This window comes from Protopterus annectens, chromosome 2.part0 (assembly GCF_019279795.1).
Source record: "Protopterus annectens isolate FY-2018-M chromosome 2.part0, PAN1.0, whole genome shotgun sequence".
Lineage (NCBI taxonomy): Eukaryota > Metazoa > Chordata > Ceratodontiformes > Protopteridae > Protopterus > Protopterus annectens.
In genome coordinates this window covers 1240351741-1240370081 of record NC_056728.1, presented here as the reverse complement: position 1 = coordinate 1240370081, position 18341 = coordinate 1240351741, and the positions used below count along the sequence as shown (strand labels likewise).

The following is an 18341-nucleotide window of genomic DNA, read 5'->3' as shown; positions in this document are numbered from 1 at the left end:
AAAAAAAAAACACAGTGAAAAGTCCCCTTATTTTAACCCTATCCAAGATCCTGAAGAAACCGGTAGCTTCAGAATTTAAAAAAGAGGTTCTAAATTCACCTGGGTCAGATAATGACCAGCAGAAAAAGTTTTAGGCAGGCTAAAATATCTCTATATCCTATTATCCCTAACAGATAACATGCTTGGGGCCATTGATAGATGAGAGCAAGGAAGGGTCAGTTTTCTTGGTCACATGAAAACCTTTGAGTAAGTTATCCATCAGAAATTTTAAAGGAAGTTAGCATGTATGACTTGGGGAATGGATAACCACAATGGTTTTATGACTATTTTAAGGGCAGAACTGCCACTGTTTTTCATCCAGTCAGTTAAGAAAGGTATACCACAAGGTTCTGTATTTGGACCCCCTCAACTTTCCCGTCTTAAGCTCACTGCCAACAAACTGCATGACATTTGCTGAGTTCATGAGCTAATAGTAAAGACAACCCATAAAGACCCGGATATTATCCACTCTAGAATGAAATCCATGCTACCTGCTCTCAGCTGTTAACAGATCTGGTTCTGAAAGTCAATATTAACATAACCAAGACTATGTTTTTTGATATCCAGAAAGAGATGGGAACATAGAACACCATGAAGAGTATTATACTGAAAGGATATATACCCTTAAATATTTGTGGGGGGTTCTCACTTTCAGTGTACACAATTATAAAGCCACTGAAAAAACTCAGACTTGTCTGGCAACACATATCATAACACCTGAACGTCTCACAAAAGATAGTAGAACAACTGTAGTTAAGTGGTCATTCCTCTAACTTCTAGGATACTATATTGTACTGTTTACTTATTGCTAATGAACTTAACAGGATTCCATAATATGCAATGTAAATGAAGCTCATTAATAAAGAAGGTGTAATGGCACACATAAATAGATGAATGCCAAACTGAAACTCAACTAAGTGACTGAGAATTGCAAAGAATCATGAGCCAGAGCTTTTCTATTGAAACACAGTTAGAAGTACATCCTAGTGTGTGTGAATTTAATACTCACTTTCATACTCTGATGCCTGTCACAGGTGTCTGCAGTTGTCTGCATAGGTTACTACTTAGCTAATATGCTGCTTTTACTGTTAAATGTATACTGACTGATAGTGTATGCTACATGCTACTGAAAACGCAATTCAAGTGATGTAAATGAGTTATGACCTTGTGGATGTATTTGTAATTATGGTATGACAGTAAACATGTCATTAAGAGATGCACGTGAAACGCCCCTTGCACATACCAGCTGCATGTGTATATGTGTGTGATTGCACATCTGGGTATATGTCCATTCATTAAAAGAAAAAAATCAAATAGTAAGTGATGGAGCAATCATCAGCTTATTGAAACAAAGTAAAATGTTTTTTGGCAGTGGAGAAGACCCCCCCCCCCCCACACACCACCATGCCCCATGCTAACTCAATACCAACTCCAAAACTGTAGTTCAGTGCAGTTCAGTGGGAAATGGGCAGATTCTCAGATCTCCACTGCAGAGTAACTTTGCACAGATTTAAAAAGCCAATATACGTGATCAGCTGATTTCTGATCACACATACCAGTTTATTTCCTGGTCAACAAAAATAAAGTTTGACCAAAAAAGAAAAGATATAATATATATCTGTATCTCTCTCTCTCTCTATATATATATATATATATATATATATATACATATAAATATAATTTTATATATATATATATATATATATGTATACAGTTTGATATATATATATATATATATATATATATATATATATGTATGTATATATATATATATATATATATATATAGATAGATATGGGTCTACTTCAAAAGAGCAAAAGCCCACATTACCGAAGATGAAATGAATGCAATGACTTTGCCAACACTTCACTTACACAAATGACCAGTATGCCGAAGGATTTCATAGGGTAAGTATCCAACTGGCCACCATATAACAATGAAACACATCGCACTACCGCAAAACCACTCAGGTGGGGGGCTATGACCCCCACACCACCTAACTAAATATACCAACTCCGGGATCACGTCACATTGGGGAAAAGTGCAATTTCCCCTTGTTGGCCACCTGGTTACTTACCACGTGAAATCCTTCGCCATTCCGGTCTTTCATGAAAGTGAAGTTTTGGTGATGTCGTCTCGTTCATTTTCATCTTCAGTAATGCGGTATATATATATATATATATATATATATATATATATATATATATATATATATATATATTTATATATACACACACACACACACACGTATATATATATATATATATATATATATATATATATATATATATGGCTCCTTAGATCTTTTGTTAAATGGTACTTTGGTCAACATCTGTTTAATCAACCCAATTTGACCAACTAAACAGATGTTTGATAGACATGTAATATCAATGATCGCTAAGTAGGAGAATATACCCTTTTCTCCAGGAATTATGCAATTTTGGAGTTAGAATAAAATATAATTAGCAGGGGATGTGGGGGAGTGCAGGAGAGCTTTCCCTCATGCAAAAAAAGATACTTTCTTTGTTTTGGGGAGGTTTCCATGAACCAAGAATTCATTCTCAGTACATGCATTGTAGACAAACATAATATTTGATGGCTTTAAGTAGAATCATATATCTATATCTATAGCTATATCTATATCGATATATATATCTATATAAATAGATAGATATATATCTAGAGAGAGAGAGATATATCTCTCTCTCTCTCCTATATATATATATATATATACATATATATATATATATATATATATATATATATATATATATATATATATGTACCTTACCCACACCCTGACCCTATCGTCCGTCCCTATCGCATACTTACCTTAACATGTCGGTGTTCTCAGCGTCGGGATTCTCAACTGTCGGTCTTCTCCACTGTCGATCTTCCGGTATATCTCTGTCTTATATATATATATATATATATATATATATATATATATATATATATATATATATATATACACACACACACATATATATAATATAATATATATATTATACACATACATAGATATACAAATATATGTATATATACTGGTGCCAGGTAAGAGGAAAAGAGGAAGGCCTAAGATAAGGTTTATGGATGTGGTGAGAGAGGACAAGTGTTAGGTGTGACAGAGCAAGACGCAGAGGACAGGAAGAAATGGAAACAGATGATCTGCTGTGGCGGCCCCTAATGGGAACAGCCAAAAGAAAAAGAAGAAGATACTGATGTATATAAATATATATATATATATATATATATATATATATATATATATATATGTATATAGATAGATGGACATATATACACACACACCAGTAATATCACTGCTCCACATATGTTGCATTAAGAAATAGCTGGACAAGTATGGCGTGACAATTTTCACATCTACAGAAAAAGGAGGAATAGCCCGAGGAGTTACCGATACATAGTATGGCACTACTGGGTTACAGAGGAGACAGTAATAATGTGACATGCTTATGTCTGTGTTGCAATACAAAGACTTGGGTGACCACAAATTGCCCCATGCAAGTGAAACTGAGGCAGTAGGAAAATGCCGCAAGTTGTGGCCCACCAAACCCATAAAAAAATACTAAGGCATTTCCAGTGTGCTATGTTAGCAAATAATCCGACCACAGGATACCTGGCAATGACAGACATAAGCACCACCACCCCACATACAAGTACCTGCTATACTTAGTAATATTATATTTGTGTTAACTACACAAATTTGATTGTGGTGAAATGTGCTTACAATTTCTCAGGCAACAGATTTGTAGTCATCAAGATACGGATGTCCCTGCTGGAACTAATGCAGTGATTGATAAGGTATAGTACATAAACTTGCATTCCCTGTTTCATAGTTTTCAGTACATCACCTTAGTTCATTTATCACTCATATCTTGTACTGACAGAACTTTAATGTGACTACATGTGAGAAAAAGGGGTGGGTGACAGAAGGAGTATGAATACTGCTATGAATGTAAGGAGGTAATTAATTTCAAACCTGGTTGAAGGAGAAGGAATACCTGGTATTTCCACAGTGGGTGTATATGTGTTTTTTAATTTGTAAAGTTGAAGAGTAGGAAATGAAGATGATGGTGTAGAATAGCTTATGTAGCAAATTAGTCAGTTGAGAGTTTTACTATGAGGGTGAGCCGGTTATGCTGATTAAGAACTAAACATTCATAAGTGATAATAAGAAGTTATGTACTCATCATAACGTTCCATCTGAGTAGGTAAACTTCATTTGTCAGCAACCTATGGGTTATTGGGTCCATATCAGATCCGAGCCGGCAGTTTCCAACAGCTGAGGTCTGAGCTCCAAGCTCCTCCCCCTACCCATAATCCCCTGCCATCCCTCCCTGACCTCAGATCGAGTTTGCCTAAAAGCAACACCTGCAATATCAGAGAAGAGGATCACCTCTATAGACTAACCTGGATACAATCCGTCATGACACAGGAATACCATGAACATCCAAGTAGGTCAGGGGGATGGAGGGAGGGATGGTTGCTGACAAATGAAGTTTACCTACTCAGATGGAACGTTATGGTGAGTACATAACTTCTTAATCTGAAGTAGTTAACTTAATTTGTGCATCAACCTATGGGACAGAGTCCCCAGCTACCTGAATCTTGGGAGGTCCTCATGGAAGGATGTTCCGGAGCACTGTGGAGCCAAAGGATGCTCTCCCTCTGGAGACAAAATCCAACTTATAGTGGTTTATAAAGGTATGAGATGAAGCCCACGTGGCTGCTGAACAAATGTCATCCGAAGGTACTCTAGAATGAAAAGCAGCAGAGGTAGAAATAGACCGAGTAGAATGGGCATGACTCCCTGAGGTGCAGGCCGGCCAGAACTCTCATAAGCCAGAAGAATACACTGGGAAATCCACCTGGACAATGTGACTTTCGAAACAGGTTTCCCCAGACTAGGTTTAGCAAAAGATACAAACAGCTGGTCTGATTCCCTATGACCAGCTGTCCTGTGTAAATAGAATCGTAGTTGTCTGTGTGCAACTAGGGAATGCAACTTGTACTCACCCTTATTCTGATAATTGCGAAAGAAGACTGGTAAGTTAATAGACTGGTTGATGTTAGATTCGGAAGCAATTTTGGGCAGAAAGGAGGGATTGGTCCTGAGGGATACTCTATCTTTGTGGAAGGTCAAGTACGGTGGCTTGGCGCAAAGGGCTTGAAGTTCTGAAACCCTTCTTGCCGAAGTAATAGCAACAAGAAAAGCTGTTTTCCAGGATAAGAATTTGAGATCCACCGAAGCTGCAGACTCAAAGGGAGAAGTTGTTAAAGCCTGGAGTACCAGCGCTAAATCCCAAGGAGGGACTACATCCTTCACCGAGGGTCTTAGTAAAAAGGTGCCTTTTAAGAAGGCCTTACACAATCTGGATGAGGTCAAAGGACTCAGATCACATCCAACATGGTAATGAGAGATAGCTGCCAATTGTACTTTGACTGTGGAGGAGCTAGCACCTTGGTCAAATAATCCCGATAGAAAGTCTAATATTGCTGGCAACGGAGCTGTAAAGGGGTCTAAGTTCTGATGCTCTGCCCAGATAGAAAAACGTTTCAATTTGCTATTATAAATCCTTCTAGTAGACGGCTTGTGAGCAGCTACTAGGATGGCTTTGACCGGGGAAGAGATACCGGGAGTCCTAGCTAACAGTGGAACTGGATCAACCAAGCCGTGAGCTTGAGGTTGTTCAGGTTTGGGACCGGCAGGCCCAATGGGTGAGAGATCAGATCCAGAATGGGATCTAGAATCCAGGGAGGATTCACCAGATGAGACCACAGATATGGGAACCAAGTCTGATGAGGCCAGAATGGGGCAATGAGGATTATTCTGCTCCCTAACCATCTGGCTTTCTGTAGAAACTTCAGCATCAGGGGAAGTGGAGGGTAAGCATAAAGTAGACCGGGTGGCCAAACATGCACCAGAGCATCTCTTGGAGATTCCCTGGGTGGGGGAATTAGAGCAAAGTAGTCGTTGCACTTTGTGTTTGAGGGAGAGGTGAAAAGATCGCAACGAGGTTGACCCCATTTGGAGAAAATCTGCTTTGCTACTTTGAGATTCAGAGACCACTCATACGGCAAGAGGATGGTGCGACTCAATCTGTCCTCTAGGATGTTGGACCGTCCCTGAATGTGTGTTGCTATGAGAAAACGGTTGGTGGAAATTGCCCATTCCCACACTCTCATGGTCTCTTGACAAAGTGGATAGGACCTGGTTCCCCCTTGTTTGTTGATATACCAGACGACCGACATGTTGTTCATCTGGATCGCAATTGTCCCGATGAGAAGACGGCTCTGAAGTACTTGCAACGCTAACAGCACTGCCCTCATCTCTAGGACATTGATATGCAGTGAGGTCTCCACATGGTTCCATGTGCCTTGGATGGTCCTGCCCAAACAATGCCCCCCCACCTGAGGCGAGAGGCGTCCGTGGTCACCGTGGCTAAGGGAGGGGGTATAGAAAAGGTGCACCCCTTCTGGAGGTCCTGAGACTAGAGCCACCACAAGAGCATTCTCCAGCAAACCCTGCTGAGAGGAACAGGATGGCTCAGGGGGTAATGTAAGAAGGACCATTGGACTTGGAGGGTCCATTGCAGGATTTTCATATTTAGGCGCGCCATGGGAAAAAGGTTGATGGTTGCCGCCATCGAGCCTAAGGCCCTCAGGACCAATTCCGCCGGAGGGGCAGGGTAATGAAGAATGGCCTGCACATGAAGTTTTAGAGATTGCAGCCGGTCCGGAGTCAAGAAGGCTATAAGCTGATTTGTGTTCAACCTGGCTCCGATGAAATCTATGACCTGAGTCGGAAGAAGGGAAGATTTTCCCACATTGATCATGATCCCCAACTGGGGAGCTAGGTGAAGAAAATAATTCCTGGCCGTGCAGAGTAGATGCCTTGTGGGGGCGGTTAGGAGCCAGTCGTCCAGGTATGGAAAGACCTGAATTCCCTGGAGTCTCAGGTGGGCCACTACCACAGTTAACACCTTGGCGAACACCCTTGGGGCTGTGGTGAGACCAAAGGGGAGGACAATGAATTGGTAATAGCTGGCTCCTAGCCTGAAGTGGAGAAACCTCCTGGACCATCTGTCCATCAAGATGTGGTAGTATGTGTCCTTGAGGTCTATGGAGCACATCCAGTCATTCTCCTGCAAGAGGGGGAGAATGGATTGAAGGGTGACCATCCAGAATTTTTCTTTGGTTACCACCAGGTTCAAGAGAGAAAGGCCAAGGATTGGTCTTAAGTCCCCCGTCTTTTTTGGCACCAAGAGGAACCTGGAGTAAAAGCCTGATCCGTACTGGTCTAGGGGGACATACTGGATCCCTCCCTTTTCTAGCAGCTGCTGAATTTCTGTGGCTGCGGCCTCCCTCTGATCAGGTGGAACATCGGGGAGGGATCTGGGTCCAAGAGGGGGATGGAGAAACGGAATCTTGTAGCCTCTGGATATAATCCGAAGCACCCAGCGGTCTGTTGTGATGGACTTCCAAGCTGCTAGGTGCCTCGAGAAATGCCCCCTGACTGCCTCCAGAGTGGAGAAGTTGGGTAACCCCTCAGGGTTGCTGCGTGGGCCAATCAGAGAAAGGTTCTCTGGACCCAAAATTTTTCGGGCCCCCTCTGCCTCTAGGGCAGTGTCCACCCTGTCCTCCTCTGCCCCTGAAGGACGGGGGGTCCTGAGCGAAATGGGACTGCTGAGACTTCCGGAACCATATCTTCTTCTGTCCCTTTTGGTTCTTGGAGAAGGACCTCTGGGGAGCAGAGAAGTGGACTCCGACGGCAGACAGCGTCTTCCCGTCTTTCTTGCTCTGGACCAAAGTGTCGCGTACAGAAGATGGCAGAACCATCAAACGGGGCATTAGCAAATGACACCTTAAAGGGTTCCGCAAAATCACAGTGGCGGAACCACGCCTGTCGTCTTAGGACAATGCCCGCTCCGCTAGCTCTAGCGGCTCCCTCCATAGCATGGGATAGTAGCCGCATAGAGGTATTGGAAATAGACTTGAGAGTGGCCATTCGGGTAGAGTAAACTTGTTTGTCCTCTGCCAACATGGACTCTGGGGGCGACCCAGTGTACTCTTTGATAAGGTCCCGCTGGAGTCATATTATGTGTGCCATATAGTTCAGCGACCTTACCAAGAAGGTGGCTGAAGCAAACACCCATGTCCCTAAGCGGTCCATCGTCTGAGATTCCTTGTCAGGAGGATGGACCGTGGGACTCTCCTGGGCTAGTTCCCTTTTAGTGGCAGCCACCACCAACATGGCATCTACAGGGGACCCCTTACTCCAATGTGTCCTGTCCGAGGGGGGGCTAAGAATTCTGTCCGGCCTCTTGGGAATGGGCTCCACAGTGTCCAGCTCCTTCCATGCCCTGGTAGTGATCAGGTCTACCAGGGGGGTCGGCTGGAGGGGAAACCCAAAAGGTAGACGGGCCTGCCTCAAACGCCTCCAGAAACACAAACTCATCCGAGGTAGGCTTTGGGGCAGACCACCCCCCCCTTTAATCCTAAGCATCTCCATGATGTCTCCAAATGATACGTCTTCAGGGGGTGATCTTGGGGAGCCTTCCCCTTCCTCCAAGTCCGTGTCCTCTGTCAAGGACTCAGGGGAGTCCAAGTGCCTCCTTTTACACTTGCGTTTGTGAGGGACTTCCTCGGGGGGGGGGGCTGTTCGAGGAGGCCTCACCAACCACATCCTGTTCCAACAAGGGAACGATCTAGGACATAAGAGCAGGCTGTCCCTGGGGCCGGGTGACGGAAGTCGGGCCCATCTGAGAGGGAGTGCAGGGTGAGGCCATAGCTAGGGCCAGGGGCCTGGAGTCCCTCGACAGAACCCTCTCCACCACATCGAAAGCCGAAGGGGAGCTGCTCTCCCTAGGATCTGAGAGCAGACCCTCCTTTGGATCTGACGAGTGGATCGGAGCCAGCGCCGAGGTGATCGGATCCGAAGGGGCAGCATGCTCCGACCTGGACGGAGCCAAAGGCATACTAACTGTCTCGGATCCGAAGCTCAGATCTCGGCCACAGAAAAGGGACCCGACAGGCTCGAGGGTGCCATCGGCACCGAAGCACTCGACTCTATTGGCGCCGACAGTCCCCCGGCTCCAACGCTAGTCGGCTCCAAAGACCACGAATCCAGGAAGCAGGTCGGGGAAGGAGCAATCGGGACAAAACAGGGAGTCGAGCTCCCCCCCCGGAGTGGGGGGGAGGCAGGAGCACTCCCATCTGCAGCTGGGCCTGGAGGAACCTTTGCATCATTCGGTCCAAGTCTGCATCAGTTAAACTTCTTGTGGACCTAGCAGAGGCCACCAAGACGGGACGGGAGTGCCGCCTCGATGACCTCGAAGGTGACTGGGCCTCCTCCTCCAACGGCCCCGGTGAGAAGCAGGGTGAATGGAGCCGGGAAGGAGAAGGCTCGGAGGTCTCGGGTGAAGAAGCCCGCTTGGCTGGCGGAGCCGATGCAGAGGCTTCAGCCCACCGCTTGTGATGCTTCTCTCTGCGCTTCTCTCTTCTGGCTTCCCTATCCTCTTGGCCAAAGGTGGAAGGTTGAGTCCTGGCTAAGGGAAGGGAAGTAGCAGAAGGCGCTGCCGCAGCCACGGCAGGAGCCACGGGGGGACCGGAGGCAGGAGCCAAGTCCGGGGCCAGAAGTCCCGCCAGAATTAGCTTCAACCTCCGGTCCTTGAGAGCCCTGGGGTTGAACACTGCACAAATAGCACAGCCGGATGACAGGTGTTCAACTCCAAGGCATAAAACGCACCGAGTGTGGCCATCCGCTGGGGAGAGCTTATGGCCACACTCGGTACATTTAGAAAAAAATGTTTTGGGGGCCTCTGCCATGGTAAACTAAAAACACACTCACTAGGCCCCAAAAACCACACAGACCCTAACGCTCTCACAAAAAAAGGGGGGGGAGGTAATACGAAAAAAAGGGACTCTAACGACTACTTTAAAGTAACTACACTCAACAACTTCACACACAAACTTTAGCTAAATCAAAAAAAGAAAGATTTTCTCACAGAAAAATGCTCTCTAAGGCCTGGAAGCTTGAGATCATGCTGCTGGTGTAACCGTGGCAAACTAAATCTGAGGTCAGGAAGGGATGGCAGGGGATTATGTGTAGGGGGAGGAGCTTGGAGCTCGGATCTCAGCTGTTGGAAACTGCCGGCTCGGATCCGATATGGATCCAGTATCCCATAGGTTGATGCACAAATGAAGTTAACTACTTCAGATCAGAGAGTTTATGCCAAATCTGGCATTCTGGTAGTAGTTGTAGTAAATCTGATTAAGGATGGTTAGAATAGCTTAATAAATTGAAGATGTCTATAAGGTAGTTTTTGAAAGAATAGCTGGAACCTAAGTTTTTTTTTCTGGACTGAGGCAAATTCTTTTTTTTAATATGAAAGGGTGAACCAAGTTTTATATTTATTTTTGTCACTGAGTTTTGGATATATGCATCAAATTTTAAGTATTGGTCTGTTGTAGTCATTCTGTGTTTGGTTACTTCTGTTCCATTCTGCTGTTATCTGACATGCTGCTGCAGCAGCTCGGATCTATCACAGATGTTAAAATTGGGAATAAATGCAGTTTGGTCTGGGTGAGTTTAGAATACAAAAATACAACTACAGATTAAGGATCTGTAATTTGGTCTGGATGAGCTTAGAAAAAAAGTGTTAGATTTAGGGATAAAAAGACTACACTACAGTTTGGATGAATTTAGATAAAAATGTTATAGTTAGGGACAGATAGCCTCTATTTTGGTCAGTATAAATTTAGAAAAGAGACACTACAGCTGGATATAAACAGCTTGTACATTGGTCTGGCTGAGTTCAGAATAGAGATGCTAGAATTAGGTGAAAAGAGCTTGAAATTTAGTATGAATGAGTCTGGAATATGGATATTAGAATTATGAATAATGAACCACTAAAGTGGTCTGGATATGATTAGAACAAAGGTATTATTTTTGTCTAAATGAGTAAGGAACAGAAATATTAAGAGTAAGACATAAACAGCCTGCACTTCAGTCTTGATAAAGTTAGAACAAAGAAGTTACACTTAGGGATAAACAGTCTGTATTGGGGAGTTTAGAACACATATGTTAGGAGTCCTGGAGACACAGTGTACATTGGTTTGGATGATTAGAACACAGATGCTGCAGATAGGGATGAAGAGCCTGTGCTATGGGCTAGATGAGTTTAGATCAGAGATGCTTGAGTCAGAGATATAATACCTATACTTTAGTTTGGATTATAGGTTCATAGATTAGTTCATAGATTAGTACTAGGCTAACTACCCTTGCAAGCCATTTTAAGCCTAGCCAGTTATCCCTTGTGAGACTCAAACCCTGCACTTTGTGTTTGTAAGGCAAACGCCTTAACCATTAGGCCACCCTCCCAACCCGATGAACATAGACCAGAGATGTTGCAGTCTTGGATAAAGGGACTGTACTTTGCTTTTAATGTGTTTAGAACTTAGATCCTAGAGTTAAAGATAAAGAACATGTACATCAGTTTGGAAGATTTTAGAACAGAGACTGCACATTTAAAGAAAAAGAACCCATAATTTGCTTTAGATGAGTACAGAACAGAGATTCTACAATTAAGAATTAAGCGTATTTAATTTGGTTTGCAAAAATGGTAGAGTTAGGGGTAAAGAGCTAGTAGTCCGTTTTGGATGAATTTAGAACAGATATGTTAGATTTAGGGATAATTGTCATTTGCATGAGTTTAGACCACAAATAGAGTAAGAGATAATGAGGTTATACATTGGGTTGGATGAGTTCAGAAGAAACATGACAGAGTCAGGGAAAGCAGTCTGTGCTTTTGGGTGGATGAATTCAGAACAAAAATGACAGAGTTAGGGATAAGCAGCCTGTATTTCAGTTTGGAAGAAATTGGCTTAAGACATTGGAGTTAGGGATAAAGACCCTTTACTTTGATTTGGATGAATTCAGATCAGAGATTGCAGAGTTGTGGAGAAAAAGACTGCACACTGCTTTAGATGTCTTTAGAATAGATTTGACAGAGTTTGAAATAAACAGCCTCTCCTTTGGTTTGGATGAATTTAAAACAGGGAGGACAGACAGCACATACTTTGGTTTAGATGAGTTTAGAAGAGAGCTTCTACTTTGGTTTGGATGGGTTTACAATAGAAACAGAGTTTGGGATAAACAGTCTGTAATTTGTTTTGTATGACTTTACAACAGAGAAATTAGAGTTAGGGATAAACAGACTGCATTATGGTCTGGATTGATTTAGAACAGAGACATTAAGAGTTAGAGTTAAATAGCTTATACTTTGATCTGGATGAACTTAGAACAGAGATGTTACAATTAGGCATAAACAGACAGTATAATGGTTTGGATGAGCTTAGTGTAGAGTTGTAAGAGTATGGGATGAAGTACCTGTAATTTGCTTTGGATGAGTATAGAATAGACATGTCACAGTTAAAGATAAAAATAATTATATAGTTATGGATAAAGAAGTTGAATTTTGATCTGGATGAATTTAAAACACAGACTGTAGAGTTGGGGATAAACAGCCTGTACTTTGGTTTAGATATATTTAGACTTAAGATGTTAGAGTTAGGGATTATAAATCTGCACTGAATGAAGACTGAATGCTGTAATTAAATCAAAAGGTGCTCCAACAAAGTATTAGTTTATGGGTGTGAACACATAACAAAGTATTAGTTTAAGGGTGTGCACACTTATGCAACCAGCGTATTGTACGTTTTTTATTTTTTATATTTTTCCCCTAACAGATTTGTTTGTTTTTCAATTGAATTGTACAAAGGTCACATTAAATGTGGGAAAAGTTTTGAAAACATATACACACTTGTGGAAGTAGGATATGCCAAATAGTAGTATTCTGGATGAAAGGCAATGACCAGATGTTCAGTTTTGAATGGAGAGCGTAAGCTTCTGAGCTCTAGATTGAAAGAAAACTGCACATAAAAAGAAGGCTCCTTTTTCAGAATTTTATTGAAGTTAACTGTGATAAGCATCAGATTAAGAAGTTGTAACAGGATTTTTAAATGCTATAGTGGGTCATGCAGTTGGCTTAATTGGATGCAAAGTTATATAGTGCATTCAGAGTCTTTCCATAAATACCATAATATGCTATAATGCACGCTAACCCAGAATTATACTTTTTATTAAACATTCAAAAATAAATTATCATATCTTGAAAACTGTGCAATACAGACATACAGTAAACGTTCAGTTAACCAGCACCCATGGGGATTGGTAGATGCCGGATAATTGTAGTTTTTGGTTGCTTGAGAGTTACTATTAAAATATGCCTGACTAATACTGTACCGTATACTATTTGTTTGGTTTGACTTGTTGTTAGGTTGGGGAGAGATGAAATATATTCCTATCTTCCTTTTTAAAACTCTAAAACTAAAAACATAAGGCATGTTTCTGTGTGTGTGTGTGTGTGTGTGTGTGTGGGGGGGGCAGAAAGTGCAACACATGAAAATTGTACTGTATTTCTTCGATTTTTTTTCCTGGTTGCTTGAGAGTTCATGTTGCTTGAGTTCTGGTTAACTGAGAGTTTGCTGTATATGATTAGAAAACTTTTGTTAACCAGATATAAACAAAAACAGTGTGCGTAGTTGGTGGGAAAAAAAATCAATCTAATTCACATGTACAAGTGTGTGTGTGTGTGTGTGTGTGTGTGTGTGTGTGTGTCTGTGTAGTGGAAAAAATCCACCTAATTCACTTGTAGAGTCCTAGGCCTTCCACTCTCCCAGTTCCCCTATCAGATAGCAGTGTGTCCCCCTCAGATCTTCTCTTGATGGAAAACGTGTTACATCCAGGAGTTGGTGCCAATTTTTAAAGGAATCATATTCTAAAACCATATGATGCTTTCAGTTTTCATGGGGTATTCTGACTCAGCCCTCTGTTTCTCATTGCAACATGTTAGTTTTTTCCATTTTGACCAGGCTTAGGGCTGTTGCTTTGAAAACAATAGATGATGCATCACAAGTCAATTACTTTTGCTCATACTGATATATTTCAAAATCAAATAAATGTTAAACTCAACACCTACATTCACACTTGCACAGACGGACATACACATGTGCACCCGCCCCATGTTCAGACTGTATACACATCATCATGCATGAGAACCTGAAGACCTCAACATATACTCAGTAATGTAAAGAACATCACCATACTATAAACAGATAGCAGTGGGAGGCTGGCATAATGGATAAGGTGTTTACCTAACAGACAAAGTGCAGGGTTTGATTTTCACATGGAGACATTTGCTAGGATTAAAATGGCTCACAAAGGCAATTAGCCTAGTACTAATCTATGAAGATAAGGATAAATTTTCAAAGAGCCAGACATTTCCATCAGGTACTTATTTCACAGGATATGTTACTCAACAAAAATAAACACAGACGTATAACATTCTCATCAGCTGTATTAGCACTGCAATAGGAGAAAGTAGCCATTCCATTCAGAAACATAGTTGAACACCACTTACTTGAAATTAGTCCTGACCACCAGAGCCATTCTTTAAGGTATGTATAACCTCCTTGGCCTACAAAAGAGAAATATTAACCAATACATTATCAAAATAAAATAAATAAGTCCAAACATCAAGCTCATGTAGGCATCTGACCTTTTAATATCTATTATCAGACAGTATTCTGAATCTAAAGGCAAAATGGAAGCATGAGTTTCCAGTGTAGATATTTCGTCACCAACAAATATTAGAAAAAAATACTAAAATAATGGATTTGGAAGGGCATCACACAGTTAATTAAACTTAATAACTGGTAAAAAAATGTCTGGTGCTACAAAGTGCTTAAGTATGTGCAGGCATGTGATATAAATGGCAACAGTAAAATAACAGAAAAGTAAGAAAGTTAAATAGAGCCTGACTTTAAGACAAGTGTTAGAAAAACATGGAAAAGCTATAACCTGCATATCCTTGTCTGAATATGATTTCAGGGATTATCTTAGCACAACCTGAAACTTATGCTGTATTTCAGAAATATTGTCAACTACCCGAAAATGTGGAAATCACCACAATGGAAGCAGTGGTGATGAGACATTCTAAACAAGCATTCTGGTATCAGAAAGTAACTCAAGCAGATACTGAGATTATGAAAGGCACAGAGGAATTTGTTTACACAGTAGATATGAGAACATGCCATCCGTATCTCTTATTATTCTTTCAGATGGGCTTCCCCAACTCTGTAGTCTTTTTAGCTCTATAATTTGAATGCTGGTGTGATTCGATACAACACCTGTTGGAACATTTTCTTATTTTCAGATGTGGAGTCTTTAGGTTTACTTATTTATTATTTATTTGCATTCTCTTCATCAGATTAGTCCTACTAGGCTGAGACTCTCTTTTTAGAAGAGACCCAAGGACTAGGGGAAATTCCCCGACTCTGTCAATAGGTTATTCTGGATGTTTCTTCCTAATAGAGTTGGAAAGGGATATATGTAACATGCTGAAGAATGCTGAATCACAGAAAGTTTCTGACGCTTCAGATTGTGTTGTTTCTTTTGCAACTGTTCATCTGTTGGTCTGTCTAGAAACCAATTGATACAACTGCTTGGTGAGGGAAAAAACTGTCACTGCTGACTGGGATTGCATTAAAGATCAATAATTTCCACTTTTTGCTGACCATTATTTTGCTTCACGGAGACTTCCTGAGAAAAGTGTTGGTGAACAAGGAAAAAGTTACGTCAGCCATTTTCTGCTGAAGACGTTTTACCTGCAGCTCTGCTCCATAAGGCTGAGCAAAAATGAACTCTTACTCATGTTTCAGTGACTGCTGGGATGGTTTCTCTGGCTCCAGAGTTTTCTAGAAGAGCCATTTGGCCTTCTGGATATTAAAATGGACAGGTATACTTTGTGGGATAATATAATTAAGCCAGTAGGCATTCAAAGTTACTGGAATTCATTCTGCTATTCATGTAGGGACAGAGATTTCTGTTGATTTTACGTATGTGAGTCAGGCTTAGTCTGTATGTTTGTGAATCATTTAATTGCAGCTCAGATAATTTACATTCTGTCTGAAACATATTTTAAAGTTTAAAAAAACTACTGCAAATTAGAGCTGATGATGTTTGTAAACAAGATGTTTAAACATATTTATGTACCCATGCTTCTGCTACCAATGTTGCTAAAATGCTAGATGCAAGAGTATCTGGACAGGTGGGTGGGAATCAAGGGTTGTTTTAAATGTAAAAATACTGAAATTGTACATCTGCCTAGTGTCTGATACATAGTGACTGTGTATGGGGGACAGGAGGGAATAAAAATCTGCATGTAATTATTTATTTATTTTTGTGAGCAACAGGACCAGTTAATCAGTTCCTGTCTACTTAAATGCTGAAGTCAGTCTGCTGAAGAGGAGCACATTGTATAGGAGTGCAACACATTTGTTTTAAATGTAATGCAGAGGGCCACTACTGGTTAAATGTATTATTCGTCCATGTTCCTCTTGTGGAATCATGTTCTGTTAATCCCGCCTGTAGATCAGAGTGCATGTGCTGTATCTTTAAGAAGCATATCAAGGACTGAACATGCACATATAAATACCAGGCACATGTTATTCCCAGGGCCAGAGAGTGAGCATGTATGATTGCAGTAGTTAGTTTGTACATAAGTTATTTAAGTTAAAGTCAGTAAACTTCTATCATGATGTGTCTGTATATAATTAAGCTGTTTGAACAAAATCCATGAAGACTGTTCTATTGTGTCCAAAGTAGGAGAACAACATGGTGTCAGAACCGGGATTCCAGAGAATGATATTCGGAGTCATGAGGTGCAGAGATAACAGTGAAGGTAAACTAAGAGAAACAAGCACAAAAAAGATCCAGAAAAGAATCAAAGGTAATGAGGATTCGCACAAGCTGCGTATTTTATAAAAAAGATAAAACACAGCATTCCAAGGGCACAAACCACATTATTAACTAAGCAGGTTTAATAACTAAGCAAAATGTTAAAGATTAAGATATTTGATACAACGATTATCAGAAAAGCAAATGAGTATGTTTAAAGCAAAATGAGAGTGTTTCAGGAAAAAAATGGGCATGTTTAGAGTAAAATGAGCCCAAGAAAAATACAATGGGCATGAGAGGAGATTAAATGTGCAAAACAAATATAATAAGGGCAAAAAGGGCACATTGGGTACAAATAAAGCAAGGCGACTGCATGTCTTTTGGCAAAGTGCTGTGTTTTGGCCTAACTATGACTTCATATTGTATCAAGGGCATAGCTAGAGTTATTCTAAGTATCTCAAAGTATGTAAAAGTGCTTAGAGTGTGTGCTTATTACTGTGCATGTATTCTGAAGAGTTATTTGCATACAAAGTGCAACTATTTCATGAAGCACAGTCAAAGTATAGCCATTTTGAAAAGTTTCTTGTGCTGGATGTGTCTGTTCGCAAAGTACTGCCATTACAGAGTGTTTCTTGCACTGTAAAGAACTGCCTAGCAAGGTACCGCCATTTTGGGGAAATTTCAGTGTGCTGTGTACTGTTTATTTGCAAAGTGCAATTACTTTGAAATTTTACTGACAATGAACTTCTTCTGCCCAGTGTGTTCACATTGTGCAGTTATTTGAAAAGTGTCTTAAACTGATTAGGTGATTTCTTGCAGTACATTGATTTCAAGAGTATTACAGTGCCCAAGAGAATTATTTCACAAAGTTCAGTTATACAGAGGCTTGTTGTGCTATTGGGCAAAGTCACAAATACTGGCATAATTTTATGGCATATTTGTATTTGTTTTTGCTTATTTGCAAAACCCTTCACTGGTATGTGTTAATATGGCTGATGGATTTTGAAAGCCATTACCACTTGTATTTGATCAGAATATTGAAGAGAATTGTAGAATATTTGAGCAAGAGTACAATATTGTTATGCAAGCAGCTTATTCAGATAAAGATGCACGCACCAGGGCATTCATATTGCTAAACCTAGCTGGGTCAGAAGCCATTGAACGAGAGCATTCATTTGTGTATGCATCAGCAGTATATGAGGGAGAAGGTGAAAATCATCATATTGCTGTACATGCTTAACCAGGGAAAGACCCCCAAGTGTCTGAAGTGCAAATTCAGAGAAATGTGAAACCCCCAGACAAATATTACATTAGAGAGGCATTTGTTTTACACGAGAGATAAGAAACCAGGGGAAGCTTTTGCAGCTTATTTAACTGACATGAGAAACAAAGCTAAAATGTGTCAGTTTGGTGATTTAAAAGATGAGTTAATAAAGGACAGGCTGATGTGTGGTATTAATAGTGCTGCTGTGAGAATGAT

General features: G+C 41.0%; 1 protein-coding gene across 1 annotated transcript in view; it reads right to left on the bottom strand.

The window, feature by feature from the left end:
* The window catches only part of NIPAL1 (NIPA like domain containing 1), a 683348-nt gene that overhangs the window by 300740 nt on the left and 364267 nt on the right, over positions 1–18341 (bottom strand). Inside the window, exon 3 of the mRNA XM_044061412.1 lies at positions 14544–14600. Within this exon, the coding sequence (XP_043917347.1) occupies positions 14544–14600 (57 nt within the window). The remainder of the gene's footprint in view (positions 1–14543; positions 14601–18341) is intronic.